Below are 22290 nucleotides of genomic sequence, written 5' to 3'. Positions count from 1 at the left end.
AACTATCCTGGGTGACAAATTACGCTCCCCTATATTGGGAACTCCACAAGTTTAAACTACATTTTAAAATTCACAATTTTCTGAATTTTTCGACAAGAATACTCGTGAGAATCTTTCTTGCTGTTAACAAATTTTCCTTTTTCGTGTGTTTACGTTGTCTACAACGTCGTTTAATGCCCTGACATTTTAATTCGCAACGTAACCTTGAGGCCATCATGTCAATTAAATGATTCGGAACGTTGCCATGGAAATTCTCTCATTTCATATCGGTGTAAAATTATGTATTGTGAACTCGCGCTAAAAACAACGATTAATTTATCACCCCTAATATTAAAACCATAACTTCCGATTTTAATGGCGCATATCTCACAGTCTTTAGTTTGATAAACCTTAAGAATACAGCGATGCGGTATTCTTTCCAAATCCCACGTGTTATGATCCGGCACACAACTCATTCTTTCATGAAAGCGAAACTAACAATTAGAGGTATTAAGAGCGATGCAACGGCCAGTGTTTGTAGTTTGCTTCCAGTCCCCTTCGGTGAAGCAAGGGTCCACTCGAAACTGTGCGCCTCGCTGATGCTCAGTGAGAGTTCTGTAATTTTCAAAACCTGTCAATGAGGGAGAACTAAATAAAACCACTTTACTCGTTGATCTAAGACCTACTCTATTCAAGCATTGCACGTCCAAGGCCGTGGCGCATCCAGAAGGATTGGCCACGACCCCTGTAATATATCCGTTAGACCAGAGAATCTTTTAAGCTCTTAACTAACAGCCATGGAACTGAACCCCGAAAAGTCGCAAACAACTTCTCATAGCTTTTAAAGTAAAACTTGCGTTGCAACTGGACGTTGCCTTGCAACCATGGGACATGATCAATTTGATGAAATCTGGACAAAGTTATTTAAGCACTCAAGACAAGAGAAGGCAATTTCAAAGCTGGGTCTTTCCTGAGTAGAATATCTCTAATGTGCAGAGCGTATCAAGACAGTGTGGGTCTTAACATGGGTCTAATTTATGACCGCATAGAAGGATGGGAAGTAATGGTTTCTATAGTGTGCCCTCTCCCCACCCCCTGACAAAAATTACTGAATCAGGCCCCTGTAAAAAAAAAAAAACACCAAGATGTAAAACTTCAACAATCGCTGCTAACGACATCAATTGAACATTTAAAAATGGTTTGTTCTTGTAAAATTAGTTTGCAGCATATCTCAGCACTTCTATTTTCGCGACAGAGCTCTGGTTTGCAATGCATTCTGGACGTGATTAAACGCGTTCCAATGAATGCGTTTTGATAAAGTTCATAGAGTGGTTTTCGTTTGAGTGTCGTAAAACCAAAACCAAAGTAATTACTCTGGCCAATCACATAGGACACAGACAATACATTGAACCAATCAAAACTCGAAGTAATTACATGAGGCTGACGCAAAGCGCGGGAAAATGCATGCGAGCGCGTCACAATTGGCTTTGGTTTTACTTCTGATTGGATGAAAAGGTGGCGCGAATCTTTTAAGCCAATCGCATCGTGTAGAAAGTGCAAAACCAATTCCTTTTCGACACTCAAATGAAAACCGCTCTAACTGCTTAACCCTTTAAGTCCCAATATCCATGTATTATAATTCCAGACTGATCTTGGAGAAATAAGTTGGGAGAACTGGATAAAAGATCAACGCATTTTACCCTCTGTGATCAGTTTATTAATTCTCATTATCTTTTTTCTTGATGACGTTTTGATATTGTTAAGAGAAAGTTAATGTGGACCACTCTTAGGACTAAAAGGGTTTAAAAAAGAGACGAATATCGCTTACCTTGTTGTCTTTATCGAAGCTTGATTTTGTTTTCATATCTTTGCCATCGATATTCAGCGACTCGATTCCTTCAGTATCAAGTCCATACACTGATACAAAGCCAAAGTTGGGAAGATTTGAGTCTGTGTATCCCTTCTTCACAACAGAGAACTTTAGTCCAGACTAAAAGGATAACAATCGAACTAAGTAAAATACAATAGCTCTGAAACCGACACTAAGAGCCGAAATATTGTGCTTTATCGGCTCCTGGCTTAATGAAGGGATAATAATTAATGGGAAAGAGAGGGAAACGCCCAGTCTAGCTCTTAGGATATGTGAATTTCACCAAAGTTATTTTTAGAAAAATTAAAGGCCTGAATTAATCGGAAGTTGGTTAATAGGAAGTTGGTTTTGGCAAAAGACCGCAAACTTTTATTCAGTGTTCTCAAGAGAGAATTCAACAGTCGCCATTACAATATTCTGCACTGTTTTCTTTGAGGCAGTCGCGCGTGCACTTGATGACATTTCAAACAATCGATCAAACACTGCGAACGTCCGAGGAATTAGACTTCCGTTTAAGTACAAGCCTAAAAATAACTTAAGTGAAATTCACATAACCAGGCCAATGCCCTAAGATTTCCTCTGTCTCAGTTTTCTCTCTGAGCTTTATTTTATCGTAGATAACAGAAAAAAGGAATCATTTTTCAGCGCAATAGTAACCGACAGAAATGAGAAGGGGAATAAATAACATACGTTTGGACATATATTGTCGACAGAAGTCGTGGCAAGTAATTGAATCCGTCCTCACCTCATCACTGGAAAACTGGACGAGCAGATATTTCTCATTTTCCACGGTGTCTAAGGAAAAAAAAAGTAATTAATACAGATGGCTAAATGGCAGCACCCATTTGTCTGACTTTAGCAGGGGGGCCGAATACTTTGAACATTAGACCACGGGTCGATATGAGAGAAAAAAACGTTTGACTTCTCTTGGTATAATCTCACATACACACGTCCTGTTTGGTTACTTAACAGGGCGGGATCAAGAGATCGCAAGCGACACGGAACACTGATACACTGCTCTTTACCAATAACCAACTGCAAGAGCCATAATTATGGCTCTTGCCAACTGATAATAGCTTGTTATGCCACCTTATTATCATATAGAGATCTGCTTGAAAAAAAAAAGGGGATATTGCGTATCAGCTTACCAATGGACTCTCCATCATCCCAGAAGAGTTCTCCCTCAGCTTTTTTATTATCTCCAAGAGCAACAATCAGACCCATCGGTTTCTTACGGCTGCAACAAAAATGAAAGTCAGTTTTTAATTCGAGACACCCCTTTACAGCCTACTTTGGAATTAAAAAAGCTTCTTAACTAAGGTCTGCAGAACTCTTTTCTCACCTCAGTGTATTTAAGTCAAGTGTTACTTGTCTCTCTTCAACTCTTTTATGAGTTTGTTTCAGTGCTCATGGTTTTAAAATTTACCTGAATACAGTGTTATTGGCAGGTTCCTGAATGGGAAGAATGTAACCACCGCGTATATGAAGAGGTATGTGATCAAGAGGAGCGTCCACTGACACATATTCTTTACGGCTGCTCACCTCTTTACCCTGTGGAAACACTGCCGTTAGGAATGTAGAGGTCTTTCGTTGGAAATGGATACTAATTTATGGGATAAGCTGACGCAGCCATTCCTCCTCCGACTCCCTGCAGTCTTGTGTCGTCAAACAGTTCCCCTGACTTGAACAGAATGGACCTTTTTTTTCAACTATGGCCAACTATGTGCATAGTACACCCTAGCATCTGAGTGAAAGTGAGGCTGAGGTTGACCTTGTTTTGATACAAACCTCCTTCCTTTTCTTAAGAAAATCATTCTTTAAAAAAAAAAATTAGTCAGCATAATAGCAACATGATTTACATAATAACGCTAGAAACTCGTCAGCGCCCGGCTTAATCTCCTCAGTATGGTCTTCTCATTATTATGAAAAGGGAGCCACAAAACCACAACATCAGGCCAACGACTAGTATTTCAGTATAACTTAAAAGAGATAATTAAGAAAAAAGAGGAATATTGAAACAGGATGCGTTTATATTGTCTTATGTTTTTTTAACTTTTCGGCTTTTCTGCAAGTACTTACTGTGTAATAATCGTACCAACGAGCTTCTGGAAAATATACCTCCACGCTAGTTTTGCCCTAAACAAAAAGAGGGTGGCAAATTATCACCTACATTTCAATAAAAAAGAGAAACTCGGATGCAAGTAAAAGAAAAGAAAATAAGACATAAAATAGACACCTTTAGATTCGAGGACGAGATCTGATAAAATATGCACCGCCTTAAACCTCCATTGTGCTTTTTCCCCAAAAAATTAGCACGGTTGTTTTTAATGACAGATGTTTTAAAAGCCTTCTCCCAAGCACAAAAGGAATTTTTTTTATTTTTTTTTTTTTATTTATTTTTGCCTTACAGACATATATTAAATGTTTACAGTACTAAACACTACTGAAACTAAATACTACTAACAATATTCACTATACTTGCACTATTTACAATATTGGCTATACTGACAATACCATCCATACGATGCTCGTACTACTAATAATTACAATGGTTACACTACTTACAATTCTAGTACATCACACGCACACACACACCCACAAAAACACACACACAAAAAAAAAATAGTTAGTAGGTCAGAGGAGTTATTTTTCATGTCTATTTTATAGCTTTTCAATTCTGTATTTAATTATCATTTTACCAACGAAGTCTTGGAGGAGAATTGGTTTGTTGTGTAGTTTGTTGGCGTAGATGTAGTATCTCATAAACAACATGGTATAATTGAATTTCCTTACTAGTACCTTTTCATGTAAGTCCGAGAGGATGCCGAACAGTCTTTCTTCGCTAGATGGGTTGAAATTGATCTTGTTTTCTATATTGAACCAGTTGATAACCCGTTGAATGAAAATCTTGACGAAATGACAATCTCTAAAAGTATGATTAATAGAGTCTTTTTCACCACAATATATACATTCATCATCTTCCTTGATTCCATAGCGGTAAAGTTCCTTTTTGGTGACTACAATTCGGTGGATTAATTTATATTGAAATTCCTTTAATTTGGTCTCTCTACAGACGGTTTTTAGGGAGGTGAATATTTTTTCCCATTTATCTTCATCCAAGGAAAGATCTTTGCTCCATCTCTGTGGCCCAGAATGACCTGTTGTGTGGATTTTTGTGCATAATAACGCACAAAAGGATGAAACCTCTAACATTTGATAACTTGTTTCCGCCACTACGACATACTCTCATAGTTAGTAGAGGAGACGTTCGCGGTAGCGAAGTAGAATGACGAGGGCTATCCCAGATTTCCCGCCAAAATGACGGCTGGTTCACGCGCTTATACTACTTCGTATTCAGAAAATCTCGTTCTCGGAAACCTAGCCTCTCCGTCTTTCAAATAAATTTGCAGGGATTAGTATGAACTTGAGCTGAATTACAACTATGAACTATACCTCATCCAAAACAGGTGAAATAAGCAAAATTGATCCCCAGAGGAACTGTCGGTCGATGTCCCACGTAGTTTTATCTTCTGGGAATCTGACGAACGATAGATATATTTCATTAAATCATAAAACTCTCAGTTCTCTTCTAAAAGTCACCTTTATAAGCCTGGCACCTCCCTACAACAGACGCTTACGATTGGTTTCCGCTGTCCATGCCGTCATTTGTGGACAAAACAAAAATCCTGGTGACCATCCAAATGAAACCTCTTTGCAGGCATATTTTCACATCGTAATGTTTTTTTTAGTATTTGACGAAATGACATCTTTTTTGGCTAATTAGGGGAAATGTTATATTGGCAGTAAGACTACTTACTCATGCATCAGAGATCGGACCACTGTGGATCCATACACCTTTGCCTCGTAGAACAGCGTGTACAGAAAAGGTATTAGCCAATAGCGTGTATGCAGCACCTTGCGGGCCTTGCTTACAAATTCATCCCCAAATGCCGTTGGATCTTGTGCCTAGAAAGGATTATTTCCGCGTCTTTAGTTGTTAGATAAGGCAAGTGATCAAAAGCAGTAGATAATAAAACAAATGGCAAGGAGTTGATCTAGTCTGAGAAAACAGCCAACTTTTCGCACCGCTAAATTCTATTCACCTGATGGCGTGCATTACCCAGATCTGGGTAGTGCTTCTGATTAGTTGAAAATTTACTTCATCAATTTAACAGCACTACCCAGACCTGAGTGGTGACGAGTTTCGAGGGTCGATTGAATCTTACCTTACCTCATATCCAAACCCATTGTGGTTTCTGAAGAAAGGGTAAAATGCCCCAAGCTGAGTCCATCGAAGGCACATTTCACTGGTAGGATGGTTAAAGTATCCACAGACGTCTGCTCCAACCTATTTTAAGGACGAGAATACTGAATACCTTATTCAATCGAATAAGCGTAACGGCGTTTGATCCTTTTGACACAAATGTGGCGCTTATTTGAGAGCGGGTTTTAATTGAAAGTTAAACGTGACAAAGAATTGTTTTTCACCGGTATTATCATTTTCAGTAAGTAACAGAAACGTCTTCTGGTTATGATTGCATCGGAGCAGTGCCTCTTACTAACTTTTTTTGTCCCAAATGCGACGCTTTTTAGAGGGCGGTCCTTAATCAAGTAAATACGGTATATGAAGTGAGGGTTTAAACCAAGCGGGCGTGCTAACAAGGATGTCACTCGACGAAAGCAAAGAGGAATATCGTTTGTCTCACAATATAGTAGCCGCGAGCACAATAGAGCCTGCTGACTCTAATCTATGACTGCATGTAAAAAGGAGAGGCAATCACCATAAATCAATGTTTCTACTGCATTTAAACTTTACCTACCTCAGCGCTTTGTGTTTTGTTATTTGCAAGGCCAACGAGAGGTCTAACAAGACTCAGAACGTCCTTTGTGAGACAGATCTGCTTTGAGTTTTCTTTCATGCGGACTTCTTCTTAATACAAAAGTCTTCATACACGGCTCCGATGTTTAATTTCTCTTCCCTTTTTCTGAGTTACACCTATGCCACCCTTTCATGTTAAATATCTCAGGCAGACCTTGGATTTTCGGGGAAATCAGACATAGCCCATAGAAGACTAACAGTAAACACGCGAAAAGTGGCGACTTACACCTCAAGTGACTTTCAAGTGCCTTACTTACGTAGGGAACTCCAAAGAGATTGAATTCAAGCATCCCTACAAAATGGAAAAAATGGTTGAATTAGAACCAGAGGCAAGAGTCAGGCAAGTTTAGAAAGTAAAACTTTGCAGCACACATACATGACACTATGTCACTCACCGATGATTGACGCATATAGCTGATCCCATGAGGCATTGTTATCTCCCAGCCAGTGCCCTGCATATTTTCCACTGCTGGGAAAAGTTGACCTTGAAATCACAAGACTGCGTTTTCCTGTACTTTTCCTGGCCGCTCTAAAACAACAATGTTGGTACTCAATTAGTTGTCAGAAAATTGGATGGTAAAAAATCCTTCACCGTTTCCTCGCTTTCTAACCCCATCTGGGTCCTATCAAGAACGGAATTTTGTCACATATTTAAGGCCTGGTTACTTGGTATGCTTAAAAAGGGCGACCCTCGAGTATATCCTCCGCTAAGTATACATTCTAAAGTAAGAGTTCCTTGAAAAACATTTAATTGAGGAAATATTTCAGATACAGAGGGTCCAGCTCTTTGCTGTATGGTCAATATGGTCAAATATACTAAAACACAGTAAAAAACTTTTTGTTCAACTTGTAACATGAAAGATAAAGCCCAGTACAATCTGTAGTAGGTCTGCTTATCACCGACAGCGAAACTGTCCTAACAATACATCGACTCATAGAACAAATTACACGTAAAATAAAATCGACCACAGAACATCAAGCTACACTAGAAACTTACTCAAGTGTAACTCGTGACTGACTCCAGCCATACAGGCTGTGTACATTATAATGTAAATTATCTGTCTGCCGCGCGTTCATACAAACAGTCTTCTCTGCCATGATGTTTCCAATGATTCCTGAATAGATGCAAAGAAGAGAGATGTGTTACCCATCTGAGTAAAACGCGGGCAAACATTTACCTTTACCGTCTAACATAAAGAGGAACACATGATGTATGATGTTAATATTTGTACGCTCTGTTATGGTAACTCCAACGCCCTTCAACACAAACTGCAAAAGAAACTCCTGGCCTTTTTGACACAATATTCTTCTCGTGTTCGTCTTTATGCTATAGAAGGGCTTCGAGGATGATAACTAGATGATGAATGAAGGTTTCTCAGAAGTTTAAAAAACATATCCAGCACAAATTCGCCCATGCATTTGGCGAAGTTACATGTAAACGATCTAGGCAAGTAAGGTAGAATAAGGTGGGTGGGTGGGTGTATGGGTGGGTAAGTAAGTGACTGGGTAGTGGATAGGTAGGAGGTAGGTAGATAGGGTAGTTAGGTAAGTAGGGGCACACTGAAGCAAGATAAGGCTCAAACGGCCAAGATCTTATTACGGTTTCTGCAACTTGATTTTTTCAGCAGTATTACTAGCCTCTTACCACTCCCACCTAAATAGTAGGTTATTTCATCGCGGGGTATCTTTAGGCTTTTATTCAGTTCTGTATCGACGGTAGCGATTTATGTACAACTTCGGTCTGGAATCAAGAAGTGAGTTAATCACCGCGCCTACAATACTCAGGATACATATCTTAACGCCCAGGAGTTGTTCGTCAGTATGATCTCTGGGTGGAAAGCTACAGTGTCAGGAAAACGTTCTCCAGTTCTTAGCAAGAAAATACAGGAAAGCTCAAACCCCACCACCAGAAGCTGAAGCTTGATGCGTTGAGCCTAATACAACCTAGTCTCCACTCTTGATAAGAGCGGCAACCCCTTGAAGAGCTTATAGCATGATTACTTTGAAAAGCTTTTTAGGTTTTAGCTCTAGTTGTTGATTTCTCCCAAGTGTTCGATTACTCGCATGAAAGCATCAATACTCACTTGGTTTATAAGGAGGATAGTCCCACTTGTTTTTACTACAGCCGTTTACTCTTCCCTTCACAAAGTTAGCTGGCTCGTTCATGTCCTTGGAGAAAGTAGCTTAGTTTAGTGTTTTAGGGAAACTAATTCTTAGGCGATTTAGCAATAAATAAAATTGCCATGCTTCTAAACGCAAATAAAAGCAGGTTGAAAAGGTTCAGTTTGGAAGGCTGATTAGCGCTAACCCGGTGTTAAAAATGAATTCAAATCCCGATTACTTTTTCCTTTATTCAAAAGCATTTTCCCGGTAAATTTCGCTCTCTAATTTCTCTCGAGTATCCTCTTATAGTGGAACTTTCTTCTTAAGCTCTCATATCTGAATTCACATCTCGCAGTAGCCCTGGGTTATCTTTCCCCAGCTTTTTTAACAACCCGGCCCAGGTCTCGTAAGATCGACTAGGAGATCAAAAAACAGTAAGTGTTGCACTTACAATCCACAGGCCATCAAACTCGATTGTTTTGTAGAAGTCTTGAATAAGATTACCCCAATAGGTGCTGATGTTTGGGTGGAAAAAGTCTAGAAATGTAGCATACTGACGATATAGCTAGAAAAAGAAATAACAAAATATAAAAGATGGGTGAAATATGTTACTTTATCGAGTCACTCCACCTCACACGACAAAAGCTGACCATGACAAAGCAAGGCAGGCAATTCACATGTTGTACAGGATGTCAAAGGAACTTATGTTAGATGGGGCCGGAAAACTCTTCCAAGTAATTATTACGCTAATACGACTATACTCTTAATAACAATTTTTTAATGGGCTTTGGGTTCATCCAGGGCGGATGTTCTTGACTAATGTTACCAGGGCGTGTTACAACATTTTGAACTTCAGTTGCAGTGATGACCATCCTGAGCTCAGCAGTGCTTTAACAGTTCCGTAGTAAATAACTACCTACAGACTAAACGCCTAAAATAAGAAGAGGCGAGAAATAAATTAAGTGTATTTCATAGGAACTTAAACGTATTCATTTTAACTTGATGAATTCCAGTGGTTCGGTGCTAGTTCGTCTCCATTGTTTTGTTCAAAAAGTCATTCTTAACTAGTTCTTAGTCAGGTTTGTCAGCAACAACCCGTCATGAGAGAGGAGAGTACAGAAGAAGATCTATGCACCTACAACTTAGGAGCAAGTGTGGCGCAGTGGTGACAGCAGTCGCTTCCCACCAATGTGGCCTGGGTTCTCTTGGCGCTGACGCCAAATGTATGTTAAGTTTGTTGCTCGTTTTCTCCTTTTGCTCCGGGAAGTTTTTCTCCGTGTTCTCCGGTTTTCCCCTCTTCTCAAAAACCAACATTTCATTCCAATTCGACCAAGAATCAGGAGCACGAAGAAACATTGATCTGCGACCTTTAAATAGTTATTAATTTACTAATAATCACTAACCCTTGTTTTTTCGTCCCATGGCAAACTTTCGTCGATTTTAACATTTTCATATGTTGGCCACACCTAAAACAGATCACAATACCGCTAAACGATCTTAATTAATCCTAACCCAATACATGCGTAAGTTACATGTAATTGAAACGGACGATTTATTTAGTTTTGTTACAATGAGAGGAAAACAATTATTGAGTTCGTTCGAATTATTCTCAGAAGTCAGTACACGTACTGAGAGCGCACGTGAATAATGAATAGCTTTCCAACTAAGTGATATCAAAACCAAGAAGAAGCTGATCATTGTGTGACGCACATCAGACGGAACCCCATACATACGTATTTATATATATTTATAACGCTATTTCTCCTCCCTTATTCAATTCATACCCAGAGAAATTTTAAGATAACCGTTACCTTTCCAAAAAGGTTCTCCCCCGTGTCGCCATCCTTAATAAACACGTTTAACTCATTTCCCCAGTCATAAGGGCGATAGCCAGTATCATTTGCTCCAATAGCGGGATCCTTGGTGAAAAAAAAAGATAATGATAAAATGTTAGTAGATATTTATGTTGGTCTTTCTAATCTACTAAACGGAGAGAATTCTTTTTTTACCTGGCTAAAACGCTTACTGCATTACACTTACATACATTTTAGGTCATATCCCACTACCCAGTCTACAGATACGACACTAGCCTATCATCGCCAGTTAAAACAGAAGATTTCAAAATATTTTTTAAACAACAACAACAACAACAACAACAACAACAACACGGTTCGGTGCTTTGTTTAAGCTGTTAAGTCGTCAATTGCTTCTTGCTTTATGCGAAGCTTTTACCTAGACAGCTCTCAGGTTGATGGTCAGCGGTTTCAGTCGAAATCAAGCGTGGTTCGGTACCTGTAGTTTAGGTCAGTTTAAACTCCTTGAAACCTTGTCTTTCCCTTTGTTTTCCTTTCTATTCTTTGCTCAGTATAACAGCTTGCTTTTAATCATTATTTCGCCTTTATCTCGAAGTTTTTATGATAGCTGCCCCGTGAATACAAAAAGATACATATATAACGTTATTGCACACAAAGGATGTCAGTTTGCTTATCATAGAACAGTTTAGATGACGTTGCGAAACTTTTGTGTTTGTTTCGTTATGGGCTTCGGAAAATAAAAGGAGAAAACAAAAGGAGACAGTAATTTTTCTTCTACATTTTTCTCAATGGAAAGACAAAATATTATACTAACCAGAATTATTATGTAACGTAAGCCGTCTTTCCTTATTGAGCGAACAAAGTCAGGTAATCCTTTGAAGTTAACAGGATCATAAGTGAAGTCTTTCATTCTTATCATATAGTCAATGTCACCAAACTGCACATCCTGAAAATGGCAGAAAAAAATGTAATTGACAGAGACTCTCCAGAAATATATATTTAGGTGTTAGTAAGAGGATTTGGTTTTCAACATCCCAAAATCAAAACCAAAGGTAATCACAGGTTTTTTTAAATTACCGTATGGACAAATAACTAAACCGAAAGTGATATTGTCTTTTCACAGGCATATATTTGAGGTCCTTTAACAGACCGAATTGACAGATTTCCCTACCTTTTCATATACTTCAACTACTAAAATCGCTACCCTCTCTGAAACTCAGTGAGATACCCCTCTCGTTTCAGGCGGAGCATCTCCGTATAGCCCATGATAGAGAGTACCCTTCCCGCAGGGCACATTCACAGGAAGAGCTACAAGGGTACAAGGTGTAATTAATAGAAACTCTGTGGTCGAAAGGAAAAGAAAACGTCAACCTAGGAGAGAACCCTGGGGACGAGGTTGAGAAAACGTTAGCTTCATACCTGTGGTAAGTTGTGTTTGCTCATGTTCGCTACCAGCCCCTTCACAGTCTCAATCTTGTTATAGCCCCAGCGGGACAACTGGAATCCGAGAGACCAATATGGTGGCAAAAACGTGCGGCCTATAGTCTGAAAAAAAAAATGTGGAGTGAAAGTAACATGTCGTAGATTTTTCGCGATTTGAAAATATCGTCACTCTTGCAACAACGATTATACAAATACAGTAGAAATAATAGGAGTGTGAAACATTGTTATTACATTGCATCATAGCATCAAAACTCCAAGCAGAAATTAATCTCATGTACAGTGATGTGGTGTTGTGTCCGGAAAAGGCTACTTGATAAGGTTACACGCAAGAAACCTTCACCTGAATGACTGTTATGAGAGAAGAAGGAAAAAAGGAGAAACATAGGAGAAACTAGAGGTGACAGACCGAATTCTATACTCAATAAAATTGACAAACTACATCGCTGATTTACAGCGAAATGATTTTTTTTGACAATTGGTTTTACTTAGCAGTATGTTCGCAGGTATCGGTTAAGCGTCACCATTGACAACACTAATAAGCAATAAAGAACTGAAGCCAATAATTCCTTTTGAACTGTCCAAGCGCTGTGATGACAACGATCATAAAGTTACTGAAATATTCTTATACCTCTGTATACTGTTTCACGACATCTTCAGGGTTAGGTCCAAGGAAAACGTAAAAATCAAGAATCCCGCCAATTGTACGGTATGTTATGGCTGGCTTAGGTTGCAAGGCAACATCTACAAGGAGTAAAACAAGACAGTCTTCTTGTTTAACATGGTGACTAGAGTCAATCGTTCTTGTTATATAACTGGATTTATATTTTCCCCAACAGCGCGCTCCTCTAGGTTTCCATGTAGTTATTTGACATATGTAAAACTGTTTCCCGCCAAACGTCGCTTAGCGAATCTGAGCAGCGGGCATAATCTATTACGTCAGAGCCGAGGTAACAGTGCTCTGTTACCCGCTGACATTTTTTGTTATTAGAAATTATATCACTGACATATCGAACATCACAATTTTCGTAGCGCCTTTATTTTTTTTTTTACTGGGGAAGCTTTGTTGTGTTACTTACCCATAGCGTTACTGTTCATAAGCAGAACTCCGTGCGCTTTTCCGTCATTCTCCATACATGTATAAAAAGGATGATGTCCGTACAAGTTCCCTCCAGCCTGTAGAGGTAATTTAATTTTATATAGTAATCGAGAAAGGAACACCTAAAATGTATATTTAAGTGATACAAAGAGCACTTGGTTTTTTACTACACTTTCAGCCCCAAGAGAGACGGACCTGTGGCCGGCGCTGAGTGGCAAAAGGAGGAGAAATATAAAGAAAATTATGCTACGTGAACAAATTGTCTGAATGACACAGTTACAAGGGCGAAGACAGATTACAAGATGGAGAAATGGAGACTCAAACTTAAACTGAAGAATAGATTAAATACACTGAAACCTGCATCAAGGGGTAGCCAACGGCGGACCATCGGCGGTGCCCGCTTAATGCAGGTTCGTAGTAACTAAAATATGGGAAACAAATTTTTGTCTTGCTCCTTTATTAGTTGGTGTCCAACTAATACAGGGTGTTTGCTTTAATATTAGATCTGCTAATACAGGATTCAGTTGTAATTAATAAATTAATTCAACTACTGAAATTAATTCAATTTATATAAGGGAGAAATATCGACCGAATCTCTTGACGAGGAGTTGCTTTTAGTTACGAATTATTTTACGGCACTTACAAATGGAAACTGGTCTCTGGCGAAAATAGGAAGTACTTCCCAAGCTGAGAGGTTGCGCTTAAATGACTCATGCTCCTGTTCACCAAACCCGTACACATATGATGAGGGAGGCTGGGTCGAGATCTGGATGAACTGATCTTCGAATATGAACACGCCAACAGAGGAATCCCATCTATAGATAAAGTAATATAATTAAGAGGAGTTTTGGTTTATGGCTGGCTGGACTATCTCGCGCCATTTTCTCACCTATGCAGTCACAAGAAAATCCGACTGAAGATGACTCCGGCACATTTTTTGCGCGCTTAACGTCTTGATTTGAGATCTGATTGGTTACTGAATAATCTGCGCCTTCTGCCTCAGAATAAGTCCTTTTTCCTAGCCTGCAAAACAGGCTCTCTATGAGCCAAGCGAGGCAAACGCGGCATTTCGCGCGAAATGCCGCGTTCGCTTGGCTTGGCTCATAAAGTGTCTGTTATGCAGACTACCTCCTTCCTTGCATAGTTCCTGTGCGGCGTTTTAACAGGCCAGTTCTCGTTCAATGCATTTCGATGACGTAGCCTAGACAAACGGACAAGAGAAAAAAACTCGTCGGACGAAGTGACCCGAAACGCATAGGCCGCGCGGAATAATGAGGCCTAGGGACTAGCCAACATCCTTTCCAAGACACTTTGCGCCCCGGCGTCGCCCCGGCGAGCAAAGGAGCAAGGAGGACGAGGGTAAGGAACGAAACAATTGGCCAGAACACTTGCTTCAGGATAGCATTTTGGTTACACAACAGTCGAATGAAATCACTCACTTCATCTTATTATCCAGGGAAAGGCGATTGCTCTAGAAACGAAATGAAAGTGACAGAATTTCTTGTTTCTCTTATGGATATTATGTGATAAAAGAAAGTACTGATTCTACCAGAAATAAACGCTAGCAAGAGCCATAATGGCTCTTGACGCTAGCAAACAGCAAGAGATCATTCTCTCTTGCAGACAGACAATGTCTAAAACACCTGGGGCAGATGGGGGGGAGCGGGTTCGGATAGAAACTAAGCAAGTTGTACGCAATGCCAACAATTAAAGTAATAAAACTGAAAAAAAGAGCTGATCAGGCCAATCCTTCATTAGTGGACAAACGTGGCTTACTTACAATATAGCACCGTTTTCTTTCCGCACTATTTTCAGGGAGAAGGGATCAGCCTTGAACTCAACTTTGTACTTTGGGTCCGAAGCTTTCGATGTCGCAGATGGCATCGGAACTGGTACTTCATACCTCTTCTCTTTTGAGTCATAAAGCTGAAACAAAACATTTCATATAACTTTATCTTTTCAGTGGAGCTTGTTGTTTGTAGGGGTTTCTAAATACAGGACTTTCATTAAAAGAAAACCTTTAATTGTGTTCAATGAACAGATGTGTTCACTTCTCGGAAAATAGAATTTGCTAGAAATTTAACCAGAGTCTATAAGTTAAGTATTGAAGAGTTTGAGCTGAGAAATATGAAGGCAGTTACATTGATAGGGTATATCAGTGGACGCTATACGCGTAGTAAATAACGATGTAGGCTAGGTAATGAATTCGCCAGGGGACGATAAAGCAGCAGTAAGATGGCAAATAAGAAAATGTGCAAAGTAGCGAAGGCCGCGCCTAGTTTTCCCGCCGCTTGAAGGATAATAACATCAACAACATTAAAAGCAGTGGAAATTAATAAAGTTCTACGGCTACCTTAAATCTCACGCGATTGTTTGTTTGAAACTCAACGTCAAGAGTGACGATATTGATGTCCTGCCCATATATGGTTGTAACAGCCGAGCGGCGTTTGAGGGTAGCTTGGTGACCTAGGTTTGTGTTCCTCACTTCTCCTTCGATTTTGTAGCCACCACTGTACGATTCCGGAAAGAAGCATGAAGGAACGCCCTGCAGATAAAGTCATCACAACATTCATTATCCCACTTCGCTGGAAAATGCTTTTACCCTTAAGGGATAAGGTATAGGACTTTGTCGCTTTTAATAAACTCGCATTTTAATCCGACATTATCCGAGAGGGGAACAAGGCGAAATATCAGCACCCAACCTGCTTATTCAGGTAACGTGCTTTCCGTGAGGTCCTTCCCTTCTCTATCAACCATCCATTTCTATAAAATATTCTCCTCTCGAGATAAGACCGCATTTTTTTAGAGTTAAAACCCTCTCGAAGGCATGACAATAAATACAGATTCCAAGCACCCGCTAATCTTCTAGGCGGAGAAAAAATAAAGCTACCCTCTCTGGAGAACCAGCCCTGTAACCAAGAAAATCATTCGGTTATTAACACTGTGTGGAGGGACAACACAAGCCTTTTGATGTTCTCACTTGTCACCAATGGAGTTTTCTTTAGTTTGAGTGGCTCAGCCCTGTAGCATGCCTGTAAGCCGCACAGCATAGGTTGCTTTGTTTTCGTGCGACTAACCCTTTGCAGGTGCTTTGCTCAAGAAGGATTCGTTTTCCTATTCGGAATTACAGTCAAGTCTCCAGTAAGCGATAACCCAAAGGCCAAAAGCTGGTTTGGCAAACCAGAGACGGACCGCATATACCGGTCTACCGGAAACAGGACCAACAGTTACGTTCATATTCTAAGAAAATCGGTGTGCACCATTTTTGAGTCATAACACGAGACATGTCGATAAAAAAAATCCCCCCTCGTATACAAATCAGATGTTGTAATGTTGTTATTAGACTCGTCCTTCATTATTTATCAACGCTTGTGTGACTTCGCTTTATCCATTTTGCACCAAAAGGAGATTATTCTATTTGTCACGTACTTGCTTACGGATGCTTTAAAAAACAATATTGGATTTTTTTTTTCGAAAAGAGTGGGCGCAGTAGCTTACGAGAGGTTAAGATACAGTGCTTTGATTGGGAACATTAACTTTAGTATTTTGGAAAGGTACGAAACAGGATTGCACTGTGTCAAATTTTGTGTAAATAATGTCCTACTATCTGTAAACAGTAAAATGTTCTCCAACAAAGCGATCGTTTACATTGACTTGTCGTAAGTAAAATCCAGGAGCAGTCTTTTATACATTTGTCAAGTCATTAGGGTGGGCTTCTGTAGTTTGTTTGATTCGGTCTTGACGAGTTGTCATCACGGTAGAAGCAAGCAATACGAACTTTTAAAGAAAGAATTTCCTCATTTTCGAAGCTGGGTATCAGCCCCGGGGGGGGGGGGGTACTTCTTATTATGGCCTATACGGGAAGGCTCCGGCCGAAAGGGGCATCTTTTTCAGGCTTCAGGTATATGAAAGGGAAGGGAAATCTGTGATTGGGGTTGTGAAAGGGCTCAAAAGGGCTAACAGATGAATTTTATGGCTTTATAAAGTCGAGAAAACGTTCCGTTTTTGTGATTGATTCCTATTTAAAAGACAGGGCATATACAGCAGTTAAAAAGGATGCAGAGTTCTAAACAAGGTATGTGAAAGAGGTACCATTTGTCAGTAGAAGGTATACGAAAGGGGTACCTTGTTCGTGAAAAATGGTATATAAAAGGGTAAGGGGTTGGACCTCGGGGAGGAGCCTCCCCTTATAAACATTTGTCGAGTACCCCCCGGAGGTTTCAGGGTAATTTTCTTGCGTGCGGTGATTGAGTTCGGAGGAGATGCTTCGGGGTCGGACCAAAACACGACTAATTATTATTAATTGACTCACTAAATTACGAACCAAGTCTACGTTTTGCTGAATGAACAAAAATAACAGTAATTTTCTCTTGCAAATGAATTGTCGGGATGGGAAAAATTAACAATTCATTCGAAATTCATCACCTCAGCATCTGAGTTTTCCCACGTGCATCCGCGAGACTCGCAAAGAGTCTGGTTTCCTTTTTCAGGGTAGCAGTCTATCTTGTCCATATCAGCAACATGCTTACTGATGGCAAGGCGCATCAGAGAAAGCACAACAGGGATGAAGAATACTCGCTTGATAAAAGACGCCATGATGGCACTTGCAACTGGGCACGATCGATCTGTAGAGTGACATGCAAATAATTGGATGACCCTCTGTGACCCACCAATTACCAAGGGACAAGCGATCTTCAAACGTAAACAGTATTTCCTGGGAGATGCACGAGCGCATGTTAAAAATATATATATATATCAAGAAAGAGTGCTTTTAATTAATCGAAACCTAGATAGGGTAGCGAAACTTGTTTTGGCAAACGTATGATGCAATCGTGAAAAAACAAATTCTAGCTTATAAAGTTCATCGGACCACTGACTTAGTGGGGAAGGGGGGTGGGGGGGACGGTTCTCTTTTATTTATTTCCGTGACAAAATATTTCACAAGTGAGAAAGTATATACCTAGCATGGAAACACAGTCTCCAACATCATTGGAAGTCTATTCATACACAAATTATATCTCAGTATAAAAGGTCTAGTCTTTAGTCGGGAGGTACGAAGAGACGCGGAAAATCCCAAGCCCAAGCCCTGGTTTACAGGGCCTCTTTTTTTGTCGGGATTCTAAAAATGCATTTTACTGTATGGCCTATGGCCAACGCAGTATCGTTTCCAAAATAACCAGAAGCTTGAAACCATAATATTCAGGTACGTTTTTTCTGTTTTTAGTACATCAGAGAAGATTTGGTTATGAATTGGTTATGCCGTCCGGCGAACAAGAAATTGAATCCGAACTTTCAATGGCTTAGGAATAATACTTATTACTCGTTAAACTAGGTTGTCACTACTACAAAAAAGTTTCATGAAAGGCCATGCTGCCCTTATGTTCCTAACACAATTTTACTGGAGAGCTACAAAGCAGTAAACAAACGGTGAGAACCCCCAACATGTTTACTCAAAAAAATGACATCGCAAAAAGACAACTACATCAACGTTTGCAAAATAATTTGTTTTTGTTTTATTTGTTAATTTTAAAATGTTTCAGTCAAGATAGATATACCTTTTCCGATTTGATTTCCCCTTTCATGCGAACGTATTTATAAAAAATATAACCTTTACACTTCGCTAGCATCAAAATTAAATAAATTTTTGTTCACTGCACTGCATCATACAAATTGTAGACTAGATCTAGAAAGAATAAGCACAAAGATGAATAGCTTTCTACCCATTGCGTGTGTTTTTCCTTTTTACAAATAAAAGACCATTTATTTATACCAAAATTAACCTGATCTAACGACGACGATATATTTCGCCTGAATTAATGTAAATAAGGACCTTTAGAATCGAGAAAGAGATTTGACTTTAAAATTTCTTTCGCGTATAAACAAAAAATAGACAACGTATTGGATAAGGCCCCAATATATCGCACCAATGCTGTAACTAATACCGACATTCTCCCTGTTAGCTTCATACTTTCGTAATTTGGGCTTCCACTGTAGAATTGTATAAACTATTTAAATTAAATAGAATTTCTCTGCTTTTGGTTTTACATTTCTAATGATTAAATGAGCAATTCTTCATTCAAGGAAAAAATATATCAAAAATATTGCACCTATTCATAATTTTGTACAACTCTAACATAAACTGTTCAATGGCCTTTTTGTGTTCTTCAGTCACTATATACAAAGACTGGTGAACTGTATGAGTCAATGTCCTTAAATAACATCATTTTAAAACGTCTTGCAATAATTTTCCGAATATTTACAGTTACTTAACAAAAGAACTAAGAAACCAAGTGTTACAAGTGAAAAAATACAACTATCAGGAGATAAATGTTTAGCGTTGGGAAGTTAAGGTACCATTACGGCGAAGGAGCGAAAGCGTCACTTTAAACGTCTTTTAGAAATTCAAAGTGATTGTTCCAACTTGCTTAGTTTGACAGGGGTGGGCGAGTTCTCTTCGATTTTAATGCTTAGAAAGAGAAAAAAGACTTGTAGTAGTGTGTTGAGGTAATGTACAAAACGTCACATCTTGACGTTTTACGTCATAGTCGTGCGGCGAAGGCAAAGAAATGTACAACAAAGTGTGATGCACGTGCAGAGATTTTGCTTTGGTTATTAATCCAATTGCTTTTTTGACGTTCCCGTTGACTTCGCCGTCGTGACATCCTACATTAAAAGCCTACAACGCTTTCTTAGTCTCTCTATTAAACTTGACAACATCAAGCGAAACACACCTGCTGTGGATGGTTGGTTGTATCTAAAGCCATTAGCTAGGGATGGATTACGCCAGTATAATCTCCTACGAAGATAACTGCGTATCTATGAGAAAACGATGACTCATACGCTACCTTTCACCACAGACTAAGAAGGAGTTAATTTAAGGCTCCTTATGAATCACGACTACTCCCTTTCCTACTCGCTTAAATTGTACTTCAAACTAAATGGGAAAACTTCACTCTTAGGTTCACATAACGTAGACTGAAGATGTTTAACTTAAATGGCCCTTTGACTAATAGCCACCTCTCCACAACGGCTACTTTTTTCGGCGGACAGTCATACATTTACTTTCTACAAGGGCCACTTTCCTCTGTTCCCAAGTTGGCCGTTGTGGGGAGGTTTAACTGTATTACCAAAACCTAAAGTAGGAACATTCGTTGTCATTAAATTATACCCTCCGATCACGGAGGTTTTGGTGGAGCGGGTTTTCTCCTTGGTGATCCATATCCTTTCTTCTTCTTGTTGAACCCAATCGGTACTTCCCACACCTTTCTTGGTATGTGTGTATAGTATGTGAATACGAACGCTTGAGTAATACCTTGTCCACAGCGCGTATGCTTCAAGTTTTGCATTCTTTCTACGTTTTCCTCTCTTCGTCTCAGTAACAATGCCTTCCTACGCGCGGCCGCTTGAGCAGAGCGCATGCGCGCCAACGCCTCCAGTCTGCGCGCCATCTCAATTCGTTTCTGTTCCTCTTGGATTCGCCTCTGCTCCGCCTCCTCCCATTTACGCCGTTCTTCTTCCATCCGTTGACGTTCCTCTTCCTCTCTCCTCCTCCTCTCTTCCTCTTCCTGCCGCAGTTTTGCTTCCTGCATCTCCGCAATTCTCCTCATCTGTTCACGATACTCTCGTTCTTCCTGTATTCTCCGTAACTCTTCTTCAGCCTCGCGTATCTTTTCTTCCTCCAGCCGTCGCTCTTCCTCCTCCTCTTGCAGCGCTCGGATTCGTTCTTCTTCACGCCGCTGCTCTTCCTCCAAACGTTCCAACTCTTCCTTCCTTCGCCTAGCCTCTTCAATTTCCGCCATTCTCTTCTCGCGATCCATTCGCTGCTGCTCAAGTTCTTTCTCTCGCTCTTTCAGCTCTTCATCTCGTTTCTTTTTCTCCTCGCGTTTCTTTTGTACCTCCAGTCTTCTTCTTTCGGCTTCAGCAGCTCTCCTGACCTCTCTTTCTTCGCGTGCTTTTTTCTTGGCTTCTTTCAGCTTCTCCAAAGCTTCTTCTTCCTGTTTTTTGGCTTCCTCTTCGTCCGCCAGCCTTTTAAACTTTTCTTCTTCAATATTCTTTTGCTTCTCTTCCGCTTCTGCCTTGGCTCTCGCCGACTCTTCTTCTCGCTCCTTCATCAGTCTCATCTCTTCTTCTTTTAATCTTTTCTCTTCTTCCCTTCTCTTTCGCTCCTCCTTACGTTGTTCCGCTCGCATCTTAGCCAGCTCTTTCTTGGATAATTTCTTTGGTTTAGAAGGTGCATGAGCATCTCTTTTCTCGGCAGGAACGTCCTGGGCCACTTGCGGAATTTCTAACGTTTGCACTGACTCTTGTATTTTGACTTCTTTACTAACAACGGCAGTGTCACTGGCTTTAGTGGTAGCAGCAGAAGTGACGTCACCTTTGCTCTGCTCCTCAACAAATTGACGCAGCTCGTCGTCCATTCCCTCTAACATTTCGGGTGTGTTGAAAGCGTCAAAGTCGATGTTCTCCGGGTCTATGGTGATCTCGCTTTTGTTCTTTGCAGATTTCGACGATTTTCCAGATTTTTTCTTGGACTCGGGTTTCTGAAATCATTCAGAAAAAACAAGCAGTTAATTTTGAAATTCCTTTCTTTCTTGTTTGGCGCCCGCTATAGTTGATTTTACCGACGCTGTTTTATATCCTGTGAAATTGATCTGTCTTATTGGCACAACATACCTGCTAATCTTACCAATTTGGTCCAAACGGACTCAATGCTAATCTTACCAATTTCATCTTGGGTTCAGTTATATATCATACCTTTAAAAAACAGTGTCACTGTCCGGTTATGGTGACGAACCTAAAAGAAGCGTGCTTGTAAGTGCCAGCCGGACAATAGATCTTTGCCTTCCTGACACGTCTTTAAACCCAATTTTCGGCTTATCTTACATTTAATTAATACATAAAGAATTCATGAAATGACAGTTTCTAATGAAAATAATGTTTTCTTACGTTCCAAACAACTTATGTGAAACAGTAATTGAGCACTAGGTAAAATATTTGTGGTCTACTTTAAGAATCACGAGAGGTAAAGGGCCTTCTTCTAGAGGAGTACCCGTATAAAGGATCGAAAGAAATGACTAAAGAGAGGAAGATTGGTGATTGCAGTGGC

At 39.9% G+C, this 22290-nt stretch overlaps 2 protein-coding genes across 2 annotated transcripts in view; both read right to left on the bottom strand.

Moving 5' to 3' along the window:
* Positions 1–26: 26 nt before the first annotated feature.
* Positions 27–17794, bottom strand: LOC140933657 (maltase-glucoamylase-like). The gene is made up of 24 exons (XM_073383259.1): positions 17610–17794; positions 15538–15729; positions 14965–15110; positions 13828–13999; positions 13165–13261; positions 12717–12829; positions 12065–12190; positions 11460–11591; positions 10643–10750; positions 10235–10297; positions 9283–9396; positions 8813–8897; positions 7726–7843; positions 7124–7257; positions 6986–7020; positions 6081–6197; positions 5667–5815; positions 5303–5387; positions 3929–3985; positions 3276–3400; positions 2998–3086; positions 2595–2644; positions 1808–1969; positions 27–610 (listed from the first exon to the last, which is right to left on the bottom strand). Exons 1-24 carry the CDS (start codon positions 17778–17780, stop codon positions 452–454), a joined length of 2799 nt encoding a protein of 932 aa, XP_073239360.1. The 5' UTR covers positions 17781–17794; the 3' UTR covers positions 27–451.
* Positions 17795–18673: 879 nt separating this feature from the next.
* Positions 18674–22290, bottom strand: part of LOC140933654 (uncharacterized) — an 18388-nt gene continuing 14771 nt past the window's right edge. The window contains exon 13 of the mRNA XM_073383257.1: positions 18674–21724. Within this exon, the coding sequence (XP_073239358.1) occupies positions 20360–21724 (1365 nt within the window). The 3' untranslated portion in view covers positions 18674–20359. The remainder of the gene's footprint in view (positions 21725–22290) is intronic.

This window comes from Porites lutea, chromosome 4 (genome assembly GCF_958299795.1).
Source record: "Porites lutea chromosome 4, jaPorLute2.1, whole genome shotgun sequence".
Taxonomy (NCBI): domain Eukaryota; kingdom Metazoa; phylum Cnidaria; class Anthozoa; order Scleractinia; family Poritidae; genus Porites; species Porites lutea.
Note: the sequence above shows the minus strand (reverse complement) of the source record. Positions and strands in the feature narration are given on the sequence as shown.

Excerpts from the sequence above, each read along its gene's own strand:
- LOC140933657 (XM_073383259.1), bottom strand. The coding sequence starts at position 17,780 with ATGGCGTCTTTTATCAAGCGAGTATTCTTCATCCCTGTTGTGCTTTCT. Across the intron at positions 7,844-8,812 it reads CTATCCTCCTTATAAACCAA|GAATCATTGGAAACATCATG; the intron begins GTGAGTATTGAT and ends GCATCTATTCAG. Across the intron at positions 611-1,807 it reads GCTTCGATAAAGACAACAAG|GTTTTGAAAATTACAGAACT; the intron begins GTAAGCGATATT and ends CCTCATTGACAG.